This window comes from Nanorana parkeri, unplaced genomic scaffold (assembly GCF_000935625.1).
Source record: "Nanorana parkeri isolate BGI_ZX_2015 unplaced genomic scaffold, ASM93562v1 scaffold3530, whole genome shotgun sequence".
Lineage (NCBI taxonomy): Eukaryota > Metazoa > Chordata > Amphibia > Anura > Dicroglossidae > Nanorana > Nanorana parkeri.
The window spans coordinates 1845-22342 of record NW_017309798.1 but is presented as its reverse complement, the minus strand read 5'-3'; the positions used below and the strand labels follow the sequence as shown (position 1 = coordinate 22342).

Genomic DNA, 20498 nt, shown 5'->3' with positions numbered 1-20498 from the left:
GTAAGGTTTTGTCATTCTTTTGAAGAAAATCAATAATGCATAGTAAGAAAATTTTACCAAGTGTGAAGTCTTGAACTTCTGCGCAAAAGCCAATGTATAGACTTTAGAAGTTCCTTATCAATGGGTCTTGGAAAACCAAGTTTCTCTGTGTAGTATGATCATGGGTGAAGCCTTATTTGCTCACTTTTTGCACTTTGCAGTGCTACACAATAGATGTAGCACTGCTACATCTATTGTGCAAGTCTATAGGTTTGCAAACTTAGAAAATTGTGCTGTTCTGTTTGCCTCTTGTCAGCAAAGACCTTATCTAGCCCCTTCATGTACCCGAGCAGTGCTGCATCACTTTTATAAAAGGGAAGCATTGCTTTGGTTCATCAGAAAGCACTAGATCACTGTTGCTGTGAGGTAGGGTGGGGGGCGAAGCTGGATTAGCTCTACCCTTTTTAAAGCTGGCTGCTGAGCCCATCAGAAGTGCTGATGTCACAGCACTGCCTATTAAACAATGTGAATGCATTGTGTACTGTGCTGCTACAGAGTACTCCACAAAAGGTCTGCAAACCCAGGAGCTGATTGATTCTATCTCTGGGCCTAGTGCTTGATCATGGTTGACGGTGAACACCCACAGTGCCGCCCTAAACCTTCTGAGACTAGATGCTTTATTTAAATGGAAATGGTGCTGGAACAAGTAACCACCAAACCAGAGCTGTTTTGCAATTGCACCTGGGACTAAGGTGGCTACAGTATATAATGGTGGTAACTCAAATTATGTGCGCCCACTATATACTTTGCGGAAAAGAGGGCCCTTTAGATCCCGTATTTGATTCCAGCATCTGGAGATTTAACTTGGGTTTTACTGTACTCATTAACGTTATATGTTAAAATGGTGTTTTTGCTTGTAGACCTGGTGACGACTGGAAGAAGACGTTAAAACTCCCTCCAAAAGATCTTCGAATCAAGACTTCGGTGAGATTCTATTTTATATTTTGTCATGTTTGGCCAGTTCCTGGCCAGCATGGTGGCTAGGAAGTCCTTTTGGCTACCAGGTTCTAGTACCCTGTTGTCAGACACTGGTCAGTGTAAACATTGCTTTTACTTTAATTCTGAGTCTGCAGTGAAGCTGCAGACAAGGGGTAGGCACCTAGGTAGGTATGTGCTCCGCATGCCTATATGAGTAGGCTGGATTTTCTTAGTGTATCAAAACCCAAAATCACAAAATGAAATAGCAGCTTACCTGTCCTTTGACGAGGTGGCTGTGTTAGTTTACCTTTTCCCTTTGTTTTCACCTGGTTGTTCTACCAGTTACACTTCCTTTACTAATGTGACAATCCTTCCTCCCTGTATTTGTAGATGAGCAGCTTTATCATATTGGGCTGCTCTCCTGATTTGCACTACAAACACCTCACATGCTCATGTCTTAGTGGGGGGGAGTTGTTTTACAGCTCAGTCGATGGATGGGAAAGCTAATGACATTGAGATTTCAGTTTGGTCTATGGAAAGTTACAAGGACACAAGCTTTCAAGATGAACAGAAACTGTTCTGTACTTGCAGAAAATGTGTTCTATAAATTGATAATGTAGCGAGCATCTCTAAGGATTGATGAGCTGCTATTTTTTAGGTTTGTTTTTTTGTTTGTCCAGTTGTGCAAGGAAAATAAAAAAATTGGTATGAACACAGGTTCAGAACTTCACCTGACATCACATACAGTGGAGCTATAGCCTTTAGGAAAAAGCATTGCTGGCAGGCAGGAGAGAAGCTTTTATTTTAGAAGACATACCCATAGTCTCCTACTTTAAAAACTGCTCTCCTGCTCGGAGTGTTTCTTTTAGAATGTACACTGAGCCTCATATGAGCAGCACAGTACAGGTATTCCTCACTTAACGACCGAGTTCCGTTCCTACGACCAGGTCGTTAAACGGATTGGTCGTTAAGTGAGGAACTCTATACAGTACTATACTGCATTAGTACAGTACTGTATAGCGTTGCCGATGTACAGTACCGAACAGTGTACTGTACATCCGGCAATGGAAATACTTACCGAGACCTGCAGTGAAGATCGGGGGATGTCACTTCCGCCGGCGACCCGTCGCACTGACGCTGACGCGGAAGGTCGGAGGTCGATCGGCGGTCCGTCGTAAGTGCGAGTGGTCGCAAAACAGGTAAGTCGGTAAGTGAGGAACATCTGTATACATTTTTGGCATGCCTTCGGTGCCCGGATGAAATATCGCCTGTGTGCGTACGCAGGAGTTTGCATCATCCTATGCCAGCTAATCAAACCTGGAAGACTAAGTGAAGATTTTAGTGTAGGCAACTGAGCAACAAGGGAGATTGTGGCCATGGCTTTGCTAGAGGAGGTCGCTTTGCTGGATTAGTGTGCAAATATGACTGCATATACTTGTACAATATGGCAAAACCCTTGAGCACCGGGAGCAGTGTTTAGTTTTGCTTTAGTAAATCAGGTTCTGTGCCTTTCCTGTCAGTCTGTAAACTATGTGCTGCATTGGACTTCACATCCAGTCAGTGGGAATCAAACTGGTACAAGGGCACTTTAACAAGTTGCAGGATGGGTATTGTCTTGATGCCTGTAATGATAGCAGTGTTTTACAGCTTGCCTTGATTTCTGTATTCTCACTTAGAATTCTCACTAAAGCTGGCCATACACCTATAGATTATCTGCAGATTTTCTATGGTCAGATGGAAAAAGTGCAACAGATTCCTCCATCTACGCTAAACTGTGTGGATGGAGGAATCTCCCACTGGGCCAAACCTCAGCATCTTGCTAGTCTGCCCCGCTGGCTGTCAAAATACCTGAACATCCTTGTACTAAGCACTTGTCCAATAAAGTTGACTTCTGATTAAAAAAAAAAAAAACCTGAACAATCTGATTGGATGCAGGCATTGTTCAGGTATTTTGAGAGCCAGCTGGGCCGACCAGCAAGATACAGAAGCTTGGCCCAGTGGGAGATTTCTCCATCCACAGTTTAGCGTAGATGGAGATCTGACCATAGAAATTCTGCAGATAATCTATAGGTGCATGGCAAGCTTAACACCTTACTTGTGATCATGTGACACACCCAAAGCTGCCAGCTATGCTTCTTGGCGACAAGTACAAATGAATTGGGTTAGGATGATTGTAGTTTTACATTCCCCATATTTATTAAATAAAACACTGCAAAATACTCTCCAGCTACCTTATGTCCCCAACAACGAATGTACACATCATGATCACATTAGCAGGTGAGAGCCAGGTACACGACCTACATTCCTCTTAACCGAATGCATTTGCACGTGTCACTGCTACATGAGAAGAAAATGCAAGTGTGGTTGGTTCCATTTACTGAAGACCAATCTGTTTATACATGTTTCAATTCATCTGGGTTGTAAACATGCCGTTTCTAGACAACCCTTTGGAGACAGAACTGTTCTGCGATGATGCAGTAAGTAATCTGTCTACCAGGATTATATTCTGAATGCTGAATATTTTAGGCCGGAGGCTTCAGGATATATTGCTAGGAACAGAAATGATCTTTAGTAAAGGTAATCCATCAAGTGGCCTTTTTTCAGGAGGCTATAGGGGAAAGTACTAGTTTTATTATTGTGCATGTGCAGCATGGTTTAAGAATTCAGATAACTGCATTTGTCACCAAAACCATAAACCTGGTGCAAGTGTGGGAAGGGAAGCAAGGAGTCTCCTTGATCTGTGTTGGGGATTATTCAGGAATTTTAGGATTTTTACTGATTTGCTTTCTTTGAAAATCTGGTCACAAACTAAAATCTCTAAAGGTTCATCGTTTTGAAAGTTCGATTTTGAAACACAAGTTTCTCTAGTAAATTGACCTCCATCTTCCCTTACAGGATGTCACCTCCACAAAAGGCAATGAGTTTGAAGATTACTGCTTAAAAAGAGAGCTGCTCATGGGGATTTTTGAAATGGGATGGGAAAAACCATCACCAATCCAGGTTTGTAAAACTAAAATATGGGTGAGACTCTGCACATTATACCTTGACAATACCGTGACTCATTTTTCTTTCTTTAGGAGGAGAGCATTCCTATTGCTTTGTCTGGTAGGGATATCCTGGCTAGAGCTAAGAATGGAACTGGCAAGAGTGGAGCCTACCTCATTCCCTTACTTGAACGGCTGGACCTAAAGAAGGACTGCATACAAGGTGGGTACAGACTTGGCACATCCAGTATATATGTTCAGTACCAAGAGCCAAAGCTTTTTTTTTTTCTAGTATATCTAGTAACAAATTGTCAAATCACGCATTTTATGTATTGTGAATCTTTTATTTCAGCAATGGTGATTGTACCGACTCGAGAGCTTGCACTTCAGGTCAGTCAGATCTGTATCCAAGTTAGCAAGCACCTTGGAGGGGTAAAGGTCATGGCAACAACTGGAGGCACCAACCTAAGAGATGATATAATGAGACTGGATGATACAGGTAGGTGACACCCTCCTAATTAGAAGTCAGAATGCTTTTAGCACCTTCTGCAAAATTCGGGCCTTTTATACGATTCACTGATGTGGGTTGAGCCAAATGATATAAGCATTTAGAACAATGTTAAGGGAGACCTATGGGGTTAAGGCTTTCATCATAGTTCTCAGGGTAACGGGAGGACACAAACTAGCGTCCTCCCATCACCCTAGGCTCACTATACCGCGAGCTGCTGCTGCTCGCGGCATACTGAGACGCTGAAGCGGATCCCGACAATCATGCTGGGATCCGCCCATCTGCATGACTGACAGCTGGCTCTGCCAATCTAGAATCAGAGCCAACTATACCCGCCCCCTCCCCTGTCCTTTCCGCCAGTCAGCGGGGAGGGGGGGGGTCAAGCCCCTCCCCTGTCACGGCAGAGAGCCGTGACAGAATCGAAAGGTGAGCGAACGCCCCGATCTACTGAGCCGACATGTGACAGTCTCATTGTCACAGGTCGGCTAGAACTATGAGGTGAGTGAAAAGCACTCACCTCATAGTTCTCCTTTTAAGGAAACAATGTTTTGTCAAGAGTACTGTATTTCGCAAAACAAGATTTAACCCTTTCACTGCCACCAATGTAAGGCTTACGCTGGCAGCAGAGACTGTAAACTGACTCATGGTTGCTGTAGCAGCTGGGAGTTTGTTTACATGTCTTCTGCAGTCTGCTTGTCAGCCCCCAATGAAAAAGCAAGAACGTTAATGAATACGTTTGAAAAATGTGAAATACCTCCCAAAAACTTTATTTTTTTATTTTAAAGCGCCCCCTATCCCCATCCCACGTACACACACACGAACGTGAATTCCTATCCAGTACGCCTATGTACAAAAAAGGCACTTGCACCACACGTGTCTGTAAGAGCAAACTTCGGTTGTAATTCACTGTAAAATTGACCTGTAGAAATTATCACATATGCAAGCAATTTTAAGGCTTGACATGTTTGGTATCTGTTTACTCTTTTTTTTTTTTATATTTTAACTAAATAGGGTAATATAAGGTGCACACCAGAATTAACTTTAGTTTATCAACCCATATTTACAGTAAAAAAATATGCTAATGTTAAATTGCAACTGTCACAATTTTTGTTCTCTTATCGGAATATATATAATTTTTGGGAGGTTTAAGTAATCTTCATCTTTTGCACGTTGCGGAGCTATACGTGGCATGTATAACTCTGTTACAATTAGTTTACATAAGTACATTTTATATGGCCATGAATTATAATTATATTTAGGTGGCTTAGCAAAGAGTAGCACTGTCCTGATTTTTAATGAAACTGCTGCATCTCTAAACGGAAATATTGCCCTAGTCTGTACCTCTGGTGAGGAAGTAGAGGAAGTAGAGAAATGCTTTGAAGAACTTATATTGGGCAGCACAGGGGGTTAGTGTTTAGTGTGCCTGCCTAGCAGCACTGACTCGGTTTGAAATCCCAGTCAGGATTCTCTGCATGGAGTTTACACGTTGCATGGGTTTCCTCTGGGTACTTTGATTTCTCTGATGTATGATCTGTAGAGCAATATGTACATTTTCAGAGCTTTATAGAAATACCTTAAATATCAGATGGCTGTTGCAAAAAAAGGTATTGCTATGGATGACTCTTAACTCTTTTTCATACACATTGGGGGACATTTATGAAAGAACTCCAGGTTCAGTGCCAGTTGCAGCATGACAAATTGTGTGCCGGATTACTACAAGGTTACAGCTTGAATCATAACTTTGCCCTCAGCTGCTCTAAAGTTGCACTGCAGCAGAAAAAAAAACTGACCCTCATCACTTTATTATGCATCTGTTTAAAGTGAAAGTCACTTCTGTAATCTGTCTCAGAACTTTGCAAACTGTTGCACTTGGCTGCCCAGGAATACAGACAGACTTAGCTAACCAAGAGGCGGCCTGCTTTGTGATTAACTGCGGTTTGCTTGATAAATGTCCCCTATTGTATGCCTTGCTCTTTTTCCCCAATATAGATTTGTTTGTTTTTCATACCTGGAAGGGAATAAGTATATTTTTTTTATATATAGTGTATCAGGAATTGCTTCTATTCTGTTATGGGTTCCCCTAAAAGGACCCAGTTACAATGGATCTGTAGAAGCTGCCATTGCAAATGAGCATTTGAAGGTGCATGTTCCGGTGTTCATTCTTCTGTATTTAGTAAATTGGTGGCCTAGAATGATCATGTGCATGACTGTTGTTGGTGTCTGAGATTGTGGATTTGGGGTTTTCATGAGCTGTAAGCCATAATCATCACAATTATGACAAATCAAGGCTTGAACTATCTTGCTTTGCAGGTAATGTCTATCTCCTATATTTCACCTTTTAAGTTGCATTAGTGAAATAAATGAACTTTTGCACGATATTCTAATCGAGTTTCACCTGTATGTGGAGATCAGATACCTACAAAGTAGTTGCGCTATAAGAGGCAGCTCCCATCTTTCCATTCAGGCAGGTTCCCATTTAACATTTCCCATGAATCCTCTGCTGTTCATCAAGGGACCCAATGTATTTCTACCATGAGTTAAAGTGGATCTTTACCCTGTTCACTACAAGTCATGTGGCTCTACATGCCGATATGAAATCTTCCATTCGTTAAGCATATTTTGCTTTTAAAAAGAATTTGTTATTCACTTCCTGGTACTCTTCGGCATTAGTAATGCAGCCCTGGCTTAAAAGATGCACACTGGGAAGGTTAGCAGAGCATTGCTGGGAAATCTCATCTTTAATCTTGATCTCAGGGAAAGGCATTTTCTTCCCCTGAGGTGATGTGCATGGTCACATGTGCCAAAATTCCAGGAAGTAAAGGGAGATCTATTAATCTGCCCTCAGTAAAAACAACCACTGTGAGAAGACTTGGGAGGAAAAAAAAAATAGCTATGTAAAGAATAAAAAGCCGGTAATTATCTAGAAGTATTAGTTTGCGTATTGTCCTTACTAAACATTTCTAAAGGTCTTTGTCATTTTAAAGATAAGGTTAAAGTACCTCTTTAAAATCCACTTTGTAAATGTTTGATCTCTTGCATGATTTGTTCTTTATTTTCTAGTTCATGTGGTAATAGCAACTCCAGGGAGGATTCTGGATCTCATCAAAAAAGGCGTAGCTAAAGTAGACCATATTCAGATGATAGTTTTAGATGAGGTAAGAATATTCTTTACATCTTTCCTCAAATATCAAACCGTTAAGAAGGCCTTTTTTTGTTAAACATTTTGCGAAAGGAAAGGGTTTGCTTTGAAGTAAAATTGTAATTTTATTGCAGTTACCGTTATTTTATATATAGGCACCTTAAAGTTTGCCCAGCCCCTCTTCCTACCTGTACCAATTTTTATCTATTTTATATATTATATTTTATGTATTTTGTATTTTTAAAAGCACATTTTACATCAATTCAAATCAAATACAAACTGATATTTATTACAGGCATTTATATAGCGCCGACAATTTTAGGCAGCACTTTACATAGTTGCACATTCACATCAGTCCCTACCCTCAAGGAGCTTACAATCTAAGGTCCCTATCTCGCATACATATAGGGCCAACTTAGAGAGGAGCCAAGTAACCTACCAGCATGTCTTTGGATAGCACAGAAACAGAAGATGGCAAAATACAGAATAGAAATGATGGGGACAAAATAGGGCAATCACACTGTCTGCATAGAGAGTAATTGTAAACCTTTAAATAGAAAGCATCGGTGTTAAGGGAGTAGCACAGAGGCAAATGATCATGAGATCCATTAACCCGAACAAAAACAGTCCCAGTTAAAGACAGGATTGTTGTCAAAGGATAGCATACCAAATAAAGAAGAAAAAAAGTGGGTGGTGGGGGGTGTTGGAGGGTTGAGCGAGGGGTATAAGGATAGTGAATGGAGGTAGGAGATGAGAAGAGAGCAAGGGAAGTACCCTCCGCTTAACCATCTTGGTCGCAAGCCAATTGACCATGAGATGGAGAAAACTGGAAAGTAGACATGTCAAACCCAAGAGACGTAGTCTGAAAAGAGCACAATATTCAGGGGTAAAAGTAGTCATGCTGATATGTGGTAAGGTCCTCCCATATTTTTAATATTGCAGAACCACAGAGATGGGAGGCATGGTTTGCTTCTGAAAAAAAGTGAAACGCAAGGTTTCGCTACCATAGCTGTACCAGATTTGGTGACATTTTTGCTCTAAGCTGGCTGGCGCAGGCGCGTGGAAATTAAAAGAAAAAAAAAAAATACTTGTCCAAGGACGAAAGCGGGGCAGTCTACTTGTCCATGACAATCAGGCTGGTTGGGTGTACAGCTGCCCAGATCACTTGTACAAAACGAGCGGTAGCTCCCCTGCTCTACATTTAGCCCTGCTTGCCAGAAAGAAAAGCCTGGCGCATTGAACTTTATGTACTGGGCGTCAAGGGATATCATTCGTGCATCTCTGTGGTGTTGCACAGCTTCTTCAGAATACTCTCCTGTCCTGCACGTTAGTCTTCGATTATTCCTATGGAAAGGCTTTACGTTTCCATGACAAGTGTTGCACAGCCTTTCCTTAAAGGATGTAGAATACAGTGCACATGGGAGGGAGGATTTTAGAGTCTTTGTGGTGCTGACTGGTACACATAGCAGAGATCTTGGCAGGAGACAGCTACACGTAACCTTTGGAGGGAGGGCTTAGTTGGCCTAGGAAAACGATGCGTTGGGTATCACTGCCCACTAAGTATAAAGAATATTTTTGGCTCAGTATAATTCTAATTAGTAAAAGTTCATGTAAGTACTTTATCATGGTAGAAGGAATTTAGAAATGTATATCACACAACTGTCAAACTTAGAAAATCACCAACTATATTGGCTCAAGTTTGTAATATCTGTTTTTATGAAATATGCATTTTGCACTATGCAATGAAATGTCACCACTCTTTATAGTGGAGTTACAAAACTATAATAGCAGCAATCTTCTCACGAGGTAAAATGAACTGTTTCAGTTTATGTTGGGGTTTTACGTCATTTTCAGGCCTAAAATGTGGAATATAACATGGGTGCAAAAAATGAAAAAAGGGCCTCAGTCATGAAGGGGTTAATATGAACTAGTTTATCTACTAAGCAAATGTAACATATTCCCCCTTTGCAGGCTGACAAACTGCTTTCTCAAGATTTTGTACAGATAATGGAGGATATTATTTCTACGCTACCTAAAAACAGACAGATTCTCCTTTATTCAGCCACTTTTCCTCTAAGTGTACAGAAATTCATGGTAAGAATCTATATTTTACTGTTCTTTCTGGAATAGTGCTGTGCTATGTATATTACCTACTTTAATGATACAATGATTGAATCGAGTGTGCACATTTTGAATGCAAGTAGTGTGAGGCATGAGCAACAGTGATGTCTGCTCAAATAGCCTCCTCCCTAAATATTGGTGCATTAGCAGGGAATCTGTTGAGATTTTCCTGAGAACGCTTTGTCCAAAGCAGCCATTCTCTGCGCTGTAACGGCATGCCGCTTCTGACGCAGCAAAACACCTGTACAACAATCACTCGGGCATAAACAATTATGACATTTGTCTGTAAGTTGGCTAACTTCAAATCACAGGTCTACATTTGGGAACTGTGCTGTAAAACTTTAATGTCTTGGCATCTAATTTGCACATTTACTGTGTAAGTGTGCAAATGAAGGGCCCTTTCAATCTGCTACGTAGTTTAATTGTATTAAGGCAGCCCATTTGGTTTGAAAAGGCTGCTAATGCACCACAACATATATTCCTGCGGACATGCAGCATTTATTTTACACCACCACAATGCAGCTTCTTGTCTGTGCGGAAATGCAATTGTGTTATGCTGCACAACGTAGGTGTGTTGGCGTTCCCTTCACACAGAACTCCAATAGTGTGAATGAGCCCTAAATAAATTTTAGGAGACATTACTTTAAAAAAAAAAAAGTTCTATCTCTAAAACAAAAGTTTTCTATGGTTGGGATTTAAAAATGTTACTACCCTGTGAGCTAATAGTGTTTCTACTGTAGCAGCATTGTAAGATAAATGTCAATTGAAGCGGTTCTGATGAGCCAGATAGGAACTAGCACGCATGTGTTGTCAGTTTAAATCTTAAGTTGTCATGTTTCTTACACCTATCCCTACTAATCTGTATCTAGTCCTCCCACTTGCAAAAACCATATGAGATCAACCTGATGGAAGAGCTTACATTGAAGGGAGTTACACAGTACTATGCCTATGTTACGGAAAGGCAAAAGGTTCACTGCCTTAACACGCTTTTTTCAAGGGTAAGTGTTTCAATTGTTTGTTTTTTTTCCTGTAAATTATCATGTCATTTTTTTGGGGGGGGGGTTCTGTCTTTTCTGAAAAGGTTTTTGATATGCAATACAGTAAAATTTAAAGCAGAGTAGTTTGTGTTGGGTGGAATATTAAAGTTTATTTAAAGCACAACCCTATTTAATTGTGTATCGAGTACGATAGGTTAAAACCCCATTTGGGTTTTGTCATCAGTGTTCCTTTGGAGAGATTTCCCTTCATTTCTTGTCTGTAGACACAACAGAAAATGAGGAAATTGCTCTAAAGTGAGGAAAATGTTTGTTTTCAGTGAAACCTGTTGTCCCCATCGAAAGGTTTTCCCACTTGCTGTTCTGGTGACCACTCAACATTTTGAACTTATAGCGGAACAGATCTTTATAAATGAAATTTATTGCAAAAAGAGTGGTCTCTGGACTTGGACTGTAAATAGAAGTGATCTTCGCAGTTCGTACATTTGCATGTACCAGAAAGCACAGCCATCGCTCTCATACTTTGTAGCAAACCTGGTGTTATCTGTCCTTTCACAGCCCACCTTGTAATTTGTGATTGGTTTATTCACTGATCACCTTGTATCCTGGTAAACAATTAGAGAGAAGGAGCGGATAAAAGATGGGATAATTTTGAGAACTGCAGCTATTGTCCCCACAGAGGCCATAAACATGAGTCTGCAGATTCTGTACCTCATTTACCTGCAGCCTCTAAGACTCATTCTGAAAATCATTTATTCGTCAACCATAGAAAGCAACAAGGCCCCTGAGGACTTTGGTCGTAGTGACAGAACATAACCGACACAGGTTATTTAGAGCACATTAGCCTACAGGGTCCCCTGCCAAAGGAAACATCCTTTACAGGCTTAAAAAATTAACAAGAATATTAAACAATCCATCCTAAATCATTGTGAGATATAACAGTCAAGCCAGATCCTAATCATGTCCATCCCAAAACTGCATATAACTGATGTGTATGATCGATTGGAAAGCAACTAAAGATTACATGCATCTCTGCAGCCGTTGCACAATCAGGGCCCTATCACAAACAAGGGCTGAGATCCAAAATTATGACATCTGATCCGAACATCAGTCATTGAACATGCCCCCAGATGCACCCTGGCCCCTGTAGCTGTGAAATACTGCCTATAGGCCATGCAGCCTAATCACCACCAAGAGACAAAAACCGGGAATTGCCTGAACCAGAAGTGTCGCCAAGCTCACTCCCGGGGCAGCACTACAAAAGGGTCATTTAAAACCTAATGAAGGAGGCAAATACAAAATCATGGAAATCTATGTACTGAAGATCTCTGTGGCAGCACAAAAAATACAAAATTCACACACAGTAAAGCATTTGGAGGACACCGTATAAATACAACAGTAATTCAAACCACAAAAACAACATATCAACATAGTCACTACTGCCTGAGGAAAAAGTCCTTGGTGGCCTGGAAACATCGCTTTCTGTGGGTGATTAATCCTGTCTGCATTTTTAAACTTGTGCATGCTGATATTGCATTTGTGAACTTTTGCTATGACATCGCCATCCATCTGGTCACCACCTCACCCGCTTAATGGCAGTTTGCTGGATTCTCTTTACTTTGATATTTGAGTCGCTCCAATCTTTATCTGACAAACATGACTTCCAGAAGTCAGAGTCCTCTGCCATTACTCCCAAATTAAAAGAATCTGTTTTAGCTTGTGTATGCCTGTTCCTTTTGTCAGTGCTATTTGCAGTCCTTTAAAGTGTCCCTACTACTACTAAAGGCCTACAGGTATGGAAAGAGCATACATGCATATTGTAAAATTGTATTAGTTTAGGGTTCTGTAATGGTGTTTAGAGACTGCATCAGGTATTTTTTCTCTAAAAGTGAACTAACCCTCTAAGGAATACTTTAGTTTTCCCCGTGCATGGAACACTTACAGAAATTATCCAACAGTAATAGAAATGCCTGAGGACAAATGGCCAAATATTTAGTACTTTGTATTGTCAAACTCTTTATCACCTGTTTTTTGTTGACCTACGATGAGAGCTGTAGTTTTATGCTCCTAGAAAGATACAAAACTAACAATTGCTTTGGATTTATTCACAGCTTCAGATAAACCAGTCAATAATTTTCTGCAACTCATCTCAGCGGGTAGAGCTATTGGCCAAGAAAATATCTCAGCTGGGATATTCGTGCTTCTATATACATGCAAAGATGAGACAGGTTTGTAATGCTGCTACTACTTTTATGCTCGTTTTGAACAATTTCCCTTTAAATTTAATAAGCAAGGTTGCAAAATTGAGTTCAGTGAGTTAAAAGAATTTAACATGTCTAACATTTTGATCTTTTTAGGTTTGACCATCTACTTTTTGGGGTTCCTTTGTACTACCTTTTGATTTTATAAATGTGACCCCATTTTATATCAAATTACAATATACAGATATAGCCAATGCATAGATGACATTGTATATAACTGGCCCTATTTCCCCAATGCTCCCAATATTTTTATTTTCGAACAACATTTTACAACTGTTTTGAGCGAGATGCTTGACTTAAATTTCTTGCATGCTTGTTTTGGGGCTGTTAAGCGGGTATTGGAGCCATGGAAAGGCAACTAGCATTCTGGAAGGTTGGCATTAGTAGCCTCAGTTTTTTTTAAAAGCACAGCTTAGCCATTGGGTCGTAAGAGAAATATGTAGAAACTAAATTTTAAATGTAGTGAAGTGCAATGTTTGGGTCACATGGTGCCGGACAAAAATAAAAATGGATGATCTATGACCGTGTATTGCATGCAAGCAAACAGCTTCTGCTTGTGATGTCTGTGCATTTTCCTGGAAACTACACTGGTTAGGCCTTACAGATGTTGGGAGAGTTTTGGTGGGACCAGGAAAAATAGTACTGACCAGACTCCTTGTGGTGCTCTAAAAGTAAATGTTTTGATGGGCAGGACATTCAGTGTCTACATTCGGTTCTGTCTGCCTTTTGTTTACACCTCTGATGTCGCATCACTGTGTAGTGCACTGTAGTAGGCAGCCCATTTACTTCACTTGAATTACCTACCACAGCTAAGCCTCACGGCATGACACAAGCCAGGTTACCTGCTGAAAAAAAAACTGCGTGCTTCTGGCAATCCGTTGTCTTTTCATTCATTATAGCTTAGAATGCCAACCTGAAACGAATGTGTATACGAGAAAAGGTGGAAAACGTATTTGCATACTTGTCAGTGATTTTGCATTTAGCCACTTGAGTCCCTGGCACAGTAATTAAAATGGTGCTGGAAGGATGGGTTGTCTCAGCACAATTTAACAATGGCTGGCTTCATCACTGAATGGTGGAACTGGAAATGACTGCGGTTGGTTACGGCGGTTGGCCAATGCACAGCTCAGGGGCCTGAAGCTATCCATACACCTATAGATTATCTGCAGATTTCCTATGGTCAGATGGAAAAAGTGCAACAGATTCCTCCATCTACGCTAAACTGTGTGGATGGATTGATCTTGGCCAAGCTTCAGTATCTTGCTAGTCGGCCCCGCTGGCTCTCAGGAATAATCTTACCTGAACTAATTCCGAAACCATCTTCAATTCCTTTTATGTACAGGAATCGGCCAGAATCATTTTAAACGGGTCTGATTGCAGCCGTTAAAATTATTTGATTGAACTATTTTAGCAACTAGTGGAACCTCCTTTATTGGTAGAAATCTTAGACTCCCATCACTTACCCTGATTACAAATGATCTGGTCAATAAAGTGCATACAAGCTGTTTTTTTTTTTGTTTTTTTTTTATATATACATAACTATGCTGAGTAACTGCTAAAGCTATTCAGAGCATGGATTAAACCAGTATTAATGTCCTCTCCGTTCTTTAGGGTGACCATGAGAAATGTAATACAACTTTTATAATTGTGTCTTCCAGGAGCACAGGAATAGAGTTTTCCACGATTTCAGAAATGGCTTATGCCGAAACCTTGTTTGCACTGGTAAGATTTTAAAAACCTATTGTGGGGTTAATCCTTTACATAACGGGCAGTTCATAGTGGGTGTTGAAAATCTGGCAGGCTTTTTGAGGGGACAAACTGAGTTCCATTGCTCCTCACACTGCACCTAGCTTTCACTTGTACACGCTCATACCACAAAGTGGAGTCCTTGGTTATCTCCCACATTCCCTACTGTTCCCTAGTTTGTTTTAAAATATTTGACTCCCTCCTTATTCAGGATTTTCTGGAATGTGCTAATTTGCATCTGTTGTGTCTGAGGACAGAATACAGACTTCTGATCGGCTTTCACAAGCAGGACTTGCAGCAGAGTTCAATCTCTGTCCCAAGCCATTTTAACATCTAATGCTAAATCCCACAAGAGCCTAGATTGTTGAATGGCAAGGAGAGGGTTTAGCTCTAGATTGGGATAGAAGTTGAGGCTCGTGGGGATGGTATGGTGTAGATTGTGGGCCTCATTTAGAAGGTATTTGTTTGCCTTTCAGCTAAATTGAGATTTGCTTTACATGGTCGCTGATTTCGGGCAGGGGTATTCAAACTTCAGCCCTCCAGCTCTGGAGAAATTACAAAACCTCGTGCATCTACCTGTGGCTGTCAGTCTTACAATGCATTATAGGACTTCCACAACTGTTGGAGTGCCATAGTTTGGCCACCCCTGGTTTAGGATAAACACTTTGGTCAATACATACTTTCCACTTGCTCCCTGGCTTCTCAGTTCCTCATTGGTAATGTACTAGTACCTCCAATTATGGGGAAACCTGTAGCAGCACGGTGGCATTTTCTACCTTTATACAAGCATGTTTTTCTAGTTTACTGTACATATTGTCTTCCAGAAAACGGGTGATGTAACTTGTCCATTTTATCATTGTGTTTTTATAGATTTGTTTACCCGTGGTATTGATATTCAAGCTGTGAATGTGGTGATAAACTTTGACTTTCCAAAGTTGGCAGAGACCTATCTACATCGCATAGGCAGATCAGGTAAGCATTTCAAAGTCGTTTGCTATGAGTCTTTGTGAGCCACCCTCACTTTAACAAAGTGAGAGGTAATCTAAAATATGATACCTGTCACCAGAGTGATGTTTTGTAATTCGCTTAGACTCAGTTATACCTCAGTTGCTAAAGGCCAGCTGTGCTTTAGAATTACTGCAAAAAGAATTTATGGAAAATGGAACATATGTTTTTTGTTAGGCTATTCTTGTGCATATGACCATTGTGAGGTTTGTTTGTGGAAGACTGACTTTACTTTATAGTAATGTTTTGAGACGCAGAATGAGTTGTCATGGTCTATTTTGTGATGCAGCTGCTGCTGAAGTAGACCTGAGATGTGATTTCCATGTTAATGTAAAATTATATTTGTGATTTAAGTGCTGGTGTTACCTTTTTTAAATGCTTTCATTCAGAACATCATTTATTAGTATGACTGTCCAATGGCATATTTGGACATTGTAATTTCCTAATCTTGAAGACAGTGTTTTGAAAGACCAAAGTTTTATCTTATGAATTTTTTTATTTTACAAGGTCGTTTTGGTCATCTTGGGCTTGCCATCAACCTGATCACCTATGATGACAGATTTAACCTTAAAAGTATTGAAGAGCAGCTGGGAACAGAGATCAAGCCCATACCCAGCAGTATCGACAAAAGCCTATATGTGGCAGAGTATCACAGCGAGTCTGGAGAGGAAAAACGTTAATCTGCAAGTCAGTGTTTACTTTAATGACCAATTTTTTTTACTTAAACTGCGTGCTTGATATTTTCATACCAATTTTAAGAGCTAAAGAGTCACTTTACTCATGTGGGTTGGTGTATATATGTATATTCTATATCTCACTCTTGCAATAATGCACATGCATTTTTTTTTTTCAAGTAATGTAAGGTATTGAATGGACAGAATACTTAATTTTTGTAGGGTTATATTTTACAACGGGTAGCCAAACTTCGGCCCTCCAGTTGTTGTGGAACTAAGTCCCGTAAGGCATTGCAAGACTGACAGGCATGACTTCCAAAGGCACATGCATGATGGGAGTGATAATTTTCCTACAACCGGGTGGCCAACGTTTGGCTACCCGTGCTCCTACAGCTTTTGTACTAGGTTTGCTTTACTATTTAGTAAGTCATGCCTATACAAGATCAATGACAGGGTAATGGTGGCCATACACTGTGATTACCTAATGAAAAAACATACACGAGCGGTCTTTTGAATGAGCATCAAACAGAGGGAGATTTCCTCTGACAGGCATTGCTGCGAGGGAACATGGAGCTGGGAAGCTGGCTCCATGCTGTTTGGCTGGCTCCATGCTGTTTGGCCGGCTCGATGCTGAAACCGGCTTCCCAGCCAATCAGTATCGAGCCGGGCAAATAAATCTGATAATATGGTGACACCGACCCCCGCCCTGCAGACAAATCATTCCCCTTACATAGATCCTTAGCAGCACTCATTAGCGTACCAGTCTCTCGGCCAGCTGGGCAGACACCGCTCTCCCGGATCTGCCCATGTCTCCTGTGTGCACAGCGCCTGTGTGATCGACCCTCAGCCTGCTTCTGCGCATGCAGAGGATTTCTGAATGAGAGCGCTGGGCAGTGCGCGCAGTAGCAGGCTGAGGACCGATCACACGGGCGGATCTTGGAGAGCGGTGTCTGCCCAGCTGGCCGAGGGACTGGTACGGTAATGACTGCTGCTAAGAATCTATGTGAGGGGAATGAGGTGTCTGCAGGGTGGGGATCGTGTCACCATATTGTCAGATCTGTTTGGCCGGCCTTGATGCTGATTGGCTGGGAAGCCGGCTTCCCGGCCAATCGGCATCGAGCCGGGCAAACAGAATGGAGTCGGCTTCCCGGGCAATCAAGAATCTGGGCAGTGGGTAATGACACGCTGCCTGGCTTCCAGATGGCCCAGGAAGCCGTTATCAGCGAGTACCGAAATATAAATATTGGTACTCTGTACTCTATATAGAAAAAACGGTATCGGTGCATCCCTAGTTCTGACTGTACGAAAATCGATGAATCAGTGGGGTTTTCGTTTGCAAAAATCTTAGGAAGAACACAGCACATGCACAAAAGGAAATTATTTCCATCCATCAAATTGGTTGGTTAGTATGGCTGAGGAACAATTTCCGAAATTGACATTTGACTGTTTGATGGCGTATTAGAGCTATAATCGAATGAGGGTTCATGCCAGAAACAAAAATTTTCCAGCAAAAACCTACTAGTGTATGACCACTTTAAGAATGTTGACTCCCTCCCCCCCCCCATCCCCATATTTAAAGAGATTTTTAAAGTGTATGGACTGCTTAATTGTTTGGTTTTTTTTTTCTTTCTTTCTTCTAGGCATGGTCTGGCCCCAAGAAGATGAGGATCCCAACATGCATAATTTTCTTGTTGAGGGCTTCTCCCCCATTTCATGGCTTTTTTCCTATCTCCTGCCTTCCAGAACACTTACCAGCAGTTTTGAGCCTGATTTATTATTTTTTTTTCCCTCAGACATTTTAAATGACCCCATTGTTTGCACTGTGTGCTCATAAGATTAATGTAGTTGCACTTAATTGTTTTCTCATTCTGTTCATTTGGGAGAGGGAGTGCATAGTAGAAAAACCCTCTGGCCACTTTTCTGCTTGAGGACCCTTGCACTATTATTGCTTCTAATGGTTTGTTTTCACCCAAGTCAGCAATGTGATACTTGGTTTAGAAAGTCCCTTCAGTTGGAAAGTTGCAGACAGTTAACCAGTTTGTCATTACTCCTGTACACCTTCTTGTGGCAGTTTAGAGTTCATGTTTTAATGATATTCCATAAGCAAACTTTTACTTGTGCAAAGTGCCTTATGTATAAGACCTGTCATGCAGCCCCTTATAAGACGAACACGATATTAATTTCCTCAATTTATTTCTTAACCATATGTGGAATTTGCAAATCATGAACTACTACTAGCTGTAAAACTGTTCCATGCATACTTTCATCTGAAAAAAAAATCAAAAGCTTGCTTCAGGGGTCCCAATGATTTGTAAATATGTACACCTGTAATTACACGAGCAAAAAAAATGAGAGCCTGAGTCAGAAAACAATTTAGGGAGTAAAAACTCATATTTTTCCATTCTCTCCACCTTATGGCAGTTGCTACTTTGATTTTTGTTCTTTTTTGAACACTAAATGTGTAATTTTTATTAACCTGCAAGCAACATTTGTGTTCAGATAAATACAGATCCATACTCCTCTCTTACAAGATGTCCCTTGCATGAGGGGGAAATTCTGTTGGATTTGATGTGTATACTTGTACAAAACTGTAAATATATATATATACATTTTTTTTTTATGGGGGAGGTATAACTTTTAGTTTTGTCATTGATGGTTTACTGAAGGTTTCTTTATAAATTAGGACTTCATCTAAATTCGAGAGGCTCATTCCTGCAGCGTTGTTGAGAAATTTGTGATGGCATGTTATTTCCCCCCCCCCCGAGTTACAAAACCTTTTTGGACTGTCTGGAAATGGGATTTCCTCCATAATTCTTAAAACTGACTTTTGCTCCATCGTACAAATTCTGGATTATTCTCAGTGAAATGCCTTTTCTTTGACTTAAAGAATGAGCCTCATATCCTAAACGTTAAAAGTAACCATCATTTAAGTTTTTGTCCCTTACCTCACCACCTGGATTGCGCAGCTGTAATATATCCTTTTTGTTCTAAGGTTTATACTAGAACTTGTTCTAGAATGTTTGGTTCTGCACATCCAGGTGCCCCTCGGAAGCACAGGAATTGGCAACTGCTGTGTAATTTTCACAAAACCCAAAAACGTAGGTTGCAAGCAGACATAATTGGCAAAAAGTCATTAATGGGGTTAGTTTAAATTAGACTTGCAGCTGTTCTGCTACTGAAATCTTTCCTGTGCTTTTCATTTATTGGGATCATGGTGCAATAAATGACCTTCCTTTGCCCAGTTATCCTGTTGAAGCTGCACCTATCATCGTGCAGTGTTTTACTGCAACTCCAAGTGGCAGTGTTGCTGGTGCTAAAGCTATGATCCACCCGTGAGTTTATTCTTTTTCCCCACCACTAAATTTTAAACCTCTATATATACACAGGAGGTTCTGTGCTCAGTTTATATTGCACAAGGAGTTTACACACTGAGCACCCTAGGAATATAATGGCGGCAAGTTTCAAGCTGCCTTTGCTTAGGTGCTGTCTAGGTATTCTATGTTGAAGAGCATGATTAAAGGCAAAGTAAAAGATGCTCTACAATAACAAAATCTTTTTGTCCCTTTTTAATACAAGATGTATACCTGAAATTAGTTCTTTACGTTGCAGTCTTCCAAAGATTGACAGATGACATTGTTTTGTGTACTTTTGAGTTCCATTAAAATGACTGCAATTGACCTCTGGCGGTAAACCTTAACGTTGGACCCAGAGTTACCAGTGGAGCGTTTCAAATCATTCTTCAAAGCTTCACACTTATACCCTTAAATTTTGAGAAATGGTTTCTCCATTCTCCGCATAAATATTGGCAGGGAAATATTTTTCCCTTTTTTTTTTTTTTTCTTTCCAGAATGAGATGGGAGCATCTTTCTCTTTGCACGTTTTGTACTAAACTGGCTTTACAAAGCAGTATGGTGAAATTGGATTTTAGTTTATAAAAACCTGTCCTTTGATGGATTACGCATCTCATTCTGGCTTTTTATTTGGGGTTGGGGGGAGGGTGGGGGGTCAAAATGAGGAATTCATCATATTGGGATCCATTTCAGAAGTGGTGATCCACTTGGTGCATTTTTGTTGTTTTAAAATCTGCTTTCCCAGATAGGTGAACAAA

The 20498-nt window shown here is 40.6% G+C and overlaps 1 protein-coding gene across 2 annotated transcripts in view; it reads left to right on the top strand.

Moving 5' to 3' along the window:
* DDX6 (DEAD-box helicase 6) overlaps window positions 1-19902 on the top strand; it is a 37762-nt gene extending 17860 nt beyond the window's left edge. For both annotated transcript variants that reach the window (XM_018575085.1, XM_018575084.1), the window contains exons 3-14: window positions 900-963; window positions 3853-3957; window positions 4035-4164; window positions 4294-4440; window positions 7510-7604; window positions 9560-9682; window positions 10579-10707; window positions 12816-12932; window positions 14624-14687; window positions 15582-15683; window positions 16224-16403; window positions 18031-19902. In XM_018575085.1, coding sequence (XP_018430587.1) covers window positions 900-963; window positions 3853-3957; window positions 4035-4164; window positions 4294-4440; window positions 7510-7604; window positions 9560-9682; window positions 10579-10707; window positions 12816-12932; window positions 14624-14687; window positions 15582-15683; window positions 16224-16396 — 1249 coding nt within the window. In that variant the 3' untranslated portion in view covers window positions 16397-16403; window positions 18031-19902. The remainder of the gene's footprint in view (window positions 1-899; window positions 964-3852; window positions 3958-4034; window positions 4165-4293; window positions 4441-7509; window positions 7605-9559; window positions 9683-10578; window positions 10708-12815; window positions 12933-14623; window positions 14688-15581; window positions 15684-16223; window positions 16404-18030) is intronic.
* Window positions 19903-20498: the final 596 nt, after the last annotated feature.